This window comes from Astyanax mexicanus, chromosome 17, assembly GCF_023375975.1.
Source record: "Astyanax mexicanus isolate ESR-SI-001 chromosome 17, AstMex3_surface, whole genome shotgun sequence".
Taxonomy (NCBI): Eukaryota; Metazoa; Chordata; class Actinopteri; order Characiformes; family Acestrorhamphidae; genus Astyanax; species Astyanax mexicanus.
This window is the reverse complement of record NC_064424.1, coordinates 45,066,795-45,074,617: the sequence shown is the minus strand read 5'-3', so window position 1 is coordinate 45,074,617 and position 7,823 is coordinate 45,066,795. Positions and strand designations below refer to the sequence as shown.

Below are 7,823 nucleotides of genomic sequence, written 5' to 3'. Positions count from 1 at the left end.
ATATTTCCTTTTCACAAGGGAACTTAGAACGTTGTAATCACGCAGCTCTGGGGCTCACGCACACATTTTGCACTTGACTTGCAGCACTATGTGTATTTTTCTTGAGAAACATTTTTCTACAAAATAATAGATCTATGCTTTTTCAGTGTTGCAATGTTAACCCTTAACAGGCCAGTATTTCAATTGTTTGCCTGACATTACACCACTAAATCTTGAGGATTTCAGTTAAAGCATTTCATAAAAAGCTTTCATGTTTGATAAGGTACATTACTAAAAAAAAAGCATAATTGTAATTTCAATAGAAAATATATATAATAAAATGAAGTAAATCTGCTGATGTCAAAATAGAATGAATAAAATCATAAAAGATTTCAAAGGCCTCAAATTTTCAGAGTGTAAATAACACCTACACCTGTAGCCTGTATATGGGTCAAGGTAATTTAAGGGGTTAATCAACATCATTCTGAACAGATTTAACTCATTCAAACAGCCTGAAAATGTTTTTAAAAAGCTCAGTTTTAGTGCTCTACTCACTAAAAAAATGTGGGGTTTAAATCAGGCTCGGGCTCATAATGACAGTTTATGTGGCGGGCCGGATCGGGCTTGAATTTTTGGGCCTGATCTAAATTCTACTACATTGTGAGAGAATGACATGTGCTAGTTTGGCCATGGAGGTGAGAGGAAGCCACCTGGTATGAAAACGTGATATAGGGGAGATAGGGGAGAGGTAGGAAAAAGGTATAAAAATAGAGCCAGATAGCAGCAGTGGAATATGAAGGCAAAACAAACAGTATCAATGTTTTACTCTGCTATTGGAGCTCTGCTAGTGGAATATCAACCATGCATAAAATCTGCAGGATGGGGGACAGATGAGTCTAGCCCTCTGATTCACTGTTCAGTAAATACTGCCTCTCAATGGAGTCAGGATGAACTAACTGGACACCCTCAGCTGCAGGCACACGTGTGGAGCCACGAACCGGCGTGTCCTTCCGCTGCCCTTTCCTAGGATTTAAGGGCCTTGGAACAACAGGCCTGGTTAATGTTTGACCAGCAGTGCCGGTCAGAGTGGGTACCACATGCATCAAGCCCTTATCACACAAAAACACGAATGTTTGAGCCATATCTCTTTAGCAGCCGCAGATGGGGGCGTCTGGTCCCTTGTTTAATGAGGGAAAGAGAGAGAGAGAGAGAGAGAGAGAGTCAGTCAGTTCATTGCTTTCCTCTTTAAACCAAAAGATACACACATTCATGGCTGGATTGGATTTCACTCTGATAGCGTTCTGTTGGTAAAGGATTGAATGAAATGTAAAGCCACAATAAACAGTTTATTTTCAGTGTTGTTACACATCTCTGTATTAGCACTTAGCAAATACTAGACATTTAATGAGAACATTAAACTTTAAAACTTTTTACACAAAAAAACTTTCATACTGTCATACATATCATCAAGTGCTTATCAATCAAATAATAAAGCATATCTAGCATGGCATTTTTCAATATGGGGTGAATTTCCCAAAAGTGCTCAATTGTTCAACTAACTAAAATTATATTTCAGTCAAAAAATAACCTGAAAAAATTATGTATATACAGCACTGTAAAAAAATAAGAGACCACTTAAATTATGAGTTTCTTAGATTTTACCATATTGAAAACCTCTGGAGCATAATCAAGAGGAAGATTGATGATCACAAGTCATCAAACCAAGCTGAACTGGAGTGGCATACAGTTATCCAAAAGCAGTGTGTAAGACTGGTGGAGGAGAACATGACAAGATGCATTAAAACCAGATATATTCCACCAAATATAGATTTCTGAACTATAAAATTATAATATATATATAACTATAAATGTGTTTTCTTTGCATTATTTGAAGTCTGAAAGCTCTGCATCTTTTTTGTTATTTCAGCCAAATAAATGCTCTAAATTATAATATTTTTATTTGCAATTTGGGAGAAATGTTGTCTGTAGTTTATAGAATAAAAGAACAATGTTAGTTTTACTCAAACATATACCTGATTTAGAAACTGAAGTGGTCTCTTATTTTTTCCAGAGCTGTATATATTGTTTGTCTAACAATTACTCTAACCACAAAAATCATGTGTTTGATCTAGTGTGGATTTTCTATATTTTTCTATATTCATTTATCTCAGACTGCCATTGCATAATTCAAATAATTAAGAAGAATGGGCTGCATAGAGATTTTAACAGCTCAGGAAGGATACATCAGCTGCGACCTTTACAAATGTTATAGTAAATGTCAAAATGTCAATTGAGATTAATAACAATAACTATTTTCCTCAACAAGCATCTGTATTACCCCCTGTTTTGCCGGTGGATAAGCACTGCCGGCCTATAGAGAGAGTACACAAGTGGGCCTGCGATTGACCAGGTAGCGGTTCAGGTAGCTCTCCTCCAGCTCCTGAGCTTTAACACCTCTCTCCTGGTCCTGCAGAATGAGGAGGGAGCAGGCCCGGGTCAGGGCTAACATCTCTGAGCACAGGCCTCCATAGAACTCAGAGGTGTAGTAATAGTCCCCTTCGCCTTCAGCTATGTAAGCCATTGAATCGAGGTCTTTCTCATAGGGATAGTAATATCGCTGCTGGCCGTAAAACACTGGATGTAGGGTGGCAGTTAGCTTACCCAGGATTTCTGCACCCACTGCATTCGTGAACTCCTGGTCAACATCGATGCAGAACACATAGTCCACTTCCAGATGAATGCGATCGCCGATTAGAGAAGCCAGCAGTGCCATGCGCCGCAGCCCCAGCGTATCCCAGCCCGGCATCTCAGCCACAGGGATGACCTTCAGCTCCCTGTTGGAACCCAGCTTCGGAAGAGGGTCCAGTTCTTTCGGACGATCAGTCAGAACGTAGTAGGTCACGTAGAAGTTGAGCAGGAAGTGAAGCTCCGCAGTCGACAGTAAACGGCGCAGGAAGTGGTTATACTTTCCCACGGCCAGGATGGCCAGGCCGGTGCGGATGCTGTGGTGGGCGAACTCGTCCCTGCGCCAGGCCGAGCTCTCGCTGTCCCCCCAAACCAGTGGAGCACCCCAGGGTGTCTTCATAGGAAACTCCTCACCTTCCACTGGTGGTCCTCTTCTGCTGACATCTGACAGCAGGGGCACGGATGGGATCGAAACTGCAGCCAATCTCTTTCCCCTTAAAAAGTCTGGAGAAAAAATGATCAGTAGTAAAAGGTCTCTGATTAAATAGTTTTAAATACAGCTCTGGAAAACAATAAGAGTCCACTTTAAAATGATGAGTTTCTTTGATTTAACCAAATTGAAATCCTCTGCAATATAATCAAAAGGAAATCAAGCTGAACTGCTTAAATAAAGGCATAAAGTTACCCAAAAGCAGTGTGTAAGACTGGTGGAGGAGAACATGCCAAGATGCATGAAAACTGTGATTTCTGAACTCTTAAAATTTCATAAATATGAACTTGTTTTATTTGCATTATTTGAGGTCTGAAAGCTCTGCATCTTTTTTGTTTTTTTCAGACATTTCTCATTTTCTGCAAATAAATGCTCTAAATGACAACATTGTTATGTGGAATTTGGGAGAAATGTTGTCTGTAGTTTATAGAATAAAACAACAATGTTCATTTTACTTAAACATAAACCTATAAATAGCAAAATCAGAGAAACTGATTCAGAAACTGAAGTGCTCTCTTATTTTTTTTAGAGATGTATACACACGATTATCCATAAGACACATCACTTGATATTCTTTATATCATCCTCATGAACTGGAAAACAAAAATAACATTAACATGAATTACTAGAAAAATATTTTAGGACTCTATAACCCACCAAATATACAGTTTCAGAACAAATTTGGACACGTTTAATTTAAACATTACAGTAAGTCACAATAATCCAACACAATATAAATCGTAGCAAAATGATCAGGTAAAATTGTACATATGTAAATTTTTTTGTGTGTGTATGTTTGTTTGTTTATTTCCTTCTCCCCATGTACTCCCTCCCCAGCCCCTCCAACCCTGAACCTCCCAACTGTATTTGCTTTAAAAAAATATCCAGGCTGTATATTTTAGTTTTATAGGAGTTACATAATAATCCATGCTAGTTATTGGATAATAAGCTTTAACACTAATATCTGATCTGACTGTACCGTTAAAGTGTTTGAAGTACAGTCAGTGGGAGTCTGTGTGTTAGTGCATATTTAGCCTGAGGAATAATGCAGCTTCTGTGAGTGTGAGACTCGTGCAGGACTCAGGCATGCACTGGTAGGACTAGTGTACGGGGCTCGGGGGCTGGAGCTGACAGCAAGCTAAGACATGAACAGGATTCTGCACTTACAGATCAGTCCGGTGAGAACACACACACTCAGCACCAGCAGCTGCCTCCGATTCCCACAGTAAACACCTGCACACATCAATCATTCAAAATACGCTAGTAAATATTTGACCTCCGTAAAAAAACGGTGTTTCACTCAGAAATCACATTTGCTTTTGTTTCTTCCTGTGCCAAATCATACTTAATGTCAAGTGTTCGCTTCTTTGATTTTGTGCTTAAAAACAGAAGAAAAGATTCTGATGTAGCTAACAATTATGTGTTGTGACCAGTTAGCATTGTGCTAACTGTAAAGCTAAATCATCACACTTCACAATTGCCTTAAAGTGTTTTGAGTTTTTGAGCAAATAAGACTTGTTTTTTTGTTTTTTGTAGTTTCTTGGACAAAAAGGTTGGACAGACAATGATTAGCCATAACATTAGAACCACCTGCCTGATAGCTTGTTCCCACTTGTGCCCCCATTGACTCCACAAGACCTCTTATGACATTTTCAAACCTGTAGTTGTGTTATATTTTATATGGTCCTGATCAGTTGATGAGTTTGAGTGTTTATTTGGAGTGTTTCTCTCTTTGTTTGGTTTGGTTTCACACAGGCATAATCCTAAATGCACCAAAATGCGCACCAATAAACCATGTGAGCACATCATCTCCTCTGATTGGTCAGAGCTGTCTGGTGTGTGAGCAAGAAAGTAAATGTAGTGAGAAGATTCTGTTTCAGAGTGTATATACGGAAGTGTGAAGCTGCTTTATCACAAAATTTGCCACAGCACTTTCAAATGAAATGTGCATAGCTGTGATAATTAGCCTTATTTGGCTAATATATCAGATTAAACTGCGCCTTATGAGCAGTTTAGCTCAAGTAAATGAAGTATATTGGACAGATGGGTTCAATTACTGGTATCCGTTTCTTGGCATAACCATATGATCCTCTATATTCATTCTGAAAATAGAGTAGTCTGGTTGGTTTGTTGAATGTAATTGCTCTCTACATTTTGACAATATTTCATAAATTAACAACATGAATAAAACAATATATTTAAATACATGAAATTTCACATTTGTTTTATATATATGGTATTTATTTATACCAGAGGGGGCTCCAAATCCTCGAATCTTTAAAACTTACAGACTGTTGCTTTAAAGGGCCACTTAATCCCCTGATTTTTGCTGACTCCACCCTCAGCTCAAATTTGAAAAATGCTTAAAAAAAGGGAGGGGTAGTTTGGGAGGGGCACTGGGTGATGTATGGGTTTAGAGACAGAGTTGCTGCTGCGTTGCTGCTGTCTGAGCTGTATGGGACTTTGTTTGGGTATCTTCAGGGTGATGAACATTGCTGTCATTAGTGTTAAGGTTGATTCCTTCCTCCCATCTATGTTTTTTGCAAGATGCATGCATTCTTAAATAGTGATTTCAATCCGACGTTAGTGATAGAGAGTAACATACTGTATTTTATGGGTGTAATTTGCCTGATGTTACCTGGTGTTTGTGTGTTTTAATCAGGCGCTCACATGTTCCAGGAATGGGTGGACCAAAGACCCAAGACCCAAGTTCCCAGCAGCTTTATTTTCTTTGTTAGGGCATTACCTGTTAAGGATTACCTGATTCTCCAATAATTTTTCTGCTTTTTTTATAGAATCATCAATGGTACCTTTTTTTATTTTATTTTATGTGATGTTGTATGTTGTAAAATCCAAAACTCCAAAAATCATACAGTGTATTCTCAACGTTAGTTTTATTATTGCCACATGCAAATTATTGCCACATGCAGTATACCCCTGTTTTTTTTTTATCCAGAGGCAGACAGCTTTCCAAAATCTGCTAAAGCGTCTCCTGCTTGGTGTGGCTTTAGTGAGAAAAAGAGTAAAATGTGCACTTTTAGAAAATTCCCTGCGAGACTTTCAGAAATAGAGAAAGCATAATCTGGTTATAGCACTCTCAGCATGTTTTAATAACATTTGCAGGGAAGCTTCTGCTGCAGTAAAAGCTGGACGGATTCACAGGTTAACACCAAAAGATTCTGATGATTGCAGAAAAATGCAAAATATGGATGCTTATAATTTTCTAAAAAAGAAGATTAACATGAGCTAAACAGGAAAGCTGGGAAAAGAGAGAAGAAAAAATGAAGAAGAAGAAGAAGAAGAAGAAGAAGAAGAAGAAAAAGAAGAGAGAGAGAGAGATAAGGTGACAGAGTAAAGAGTTTTACTGACCTGAGGGCAGCCTGGAGTATGGGAACAGTGCCATCTCTCTCTCTTTCTCTTTCTCCTCTTCTTCAAGCTCTCATTACTCACGATCCGTTTTCTTAATTGTAATCCTGTTGTTTTCTCTGCTCCCTCCTTTTCCTTATCTTTAGCTCCATACTCCTCTGTTTTCTCCCTCCCTCCCTCCTCTCTCTCCTCATCCTCGGGGTTTAGGAATCTGTTCTGCTGGCTCCGGCCCAAAGGAGCCAGATGTGGAGAGAAACGTGGCCAAAGAGAAAGAGAGAGAGATAGAGGATGAGTGGAAGACCAGATACTGGAGTGAAGGAGGAGAGGGACGGAAAAAAAGAAGAAAAAAGTGATAAATGGATCACACTTTACAGCATGCTGATCTTTCTTCCACCGTCTGCTCGGCAGCAGTGCGCTGGTATGAAGGTGTTCTCCAAATTACACATAGTGCGAGAGTTGGAAAAAAGAGTGTCTAGCTTACACAAAAATACCAAATATCAGAATTAGACACAGTAGTGCTGCTTGAGTTTTTAAACACTGTATTTGTTGGTCATCCTCTAGACCAGGGGTCGGCAATTAAGTCAAATTAGTAGCTCTCCAGCCCAGAGGGTTGTTGAACCCAATTGCAGAACAGTCGAATTCAAAGCAGGTAAACCCAAGAACAAAGGAAAAAAATAAATACATAAACACACTGCTCCTCGCGCGAGATCAAACCCGTGTCGTCAGGGTCGCAGTCCAATACACAACTGCTGCCTAGGCTAGTGAATTGGGACACGACCAGAAAAAAAACCCTTATAAGGAGATAGGGAGCTCGAGAACGGGCGGAAAAATTATAACGGGTGGAAACTAAAGTTATGCCGATCGTGACAGAGAGAGAGACGGGGGAGGAATGTGAACAAAAGCTCTCCAGAGAATAATTTTATTATTAATTTTTTTTTTATTATCGTTCATTATAGTTCAAACATTATAGTTCAGCCAGATGTTTCATGCTTGTGGGTGACATCTGGGAGAACTACTCACCATCCAAATAGTAAGTGCTCTGTGGTGGTCCTGTGGGGTCCTTAACATTAAAGAACAGGGTGAAAGGTGTCCCGCCTTTCAAAACAAAGCCAATCAGCTAGCTGGTTACGCCGCAAAGAGAAGAGGGTCAGGAAATATTTGTGGTTGGTGGATTGCCATGTCAGTCAACTGTGGAGCTTCAAAAGTGACATTTCGGATAATCAGGAAAATGGTGCAATTCTTCTTTTTATCTTTTTGGCAATTATAGCCACTGGGTGGCAGTGTGATATATAGTAAGTACATT

At 39.3% G+C, this 7,823-nt stretch overlaps 1 protein-coding gene across 1 annotated transcript; it reads right to left on the bottom strand.

The window, feature by feature from the left end:
• Positions 1 to 1,316: 1,316 nt before the first annotated feature.
• LOC103028363 (histo-blood group ABO system transferase) lies at positions 1,317 to 6,854 on the bottom strand. The gene is made up of 3 exons (XM_007253934.4): positions 6,524 to 6,854; positions 4,322 to 4,387; positions 1,317 to 3,168 (listed from the first exon to the last, which is right to left on the bottom strand). Exons 1-3 carry the CDS (start codon positions 6,555 to 6,557, stop codon positions 2,351 to 2,353), a joined length of 918 nt encoding a protein of 305 aa, XP_007253996.3. The 5' UTR covers positions 6,558 to 6,854; the 3' UTR covers positions 1,317 to 2,350.
• Between the last annotated feature and the right edge of the window lie 969 nt (positions 6,855 to 7,823).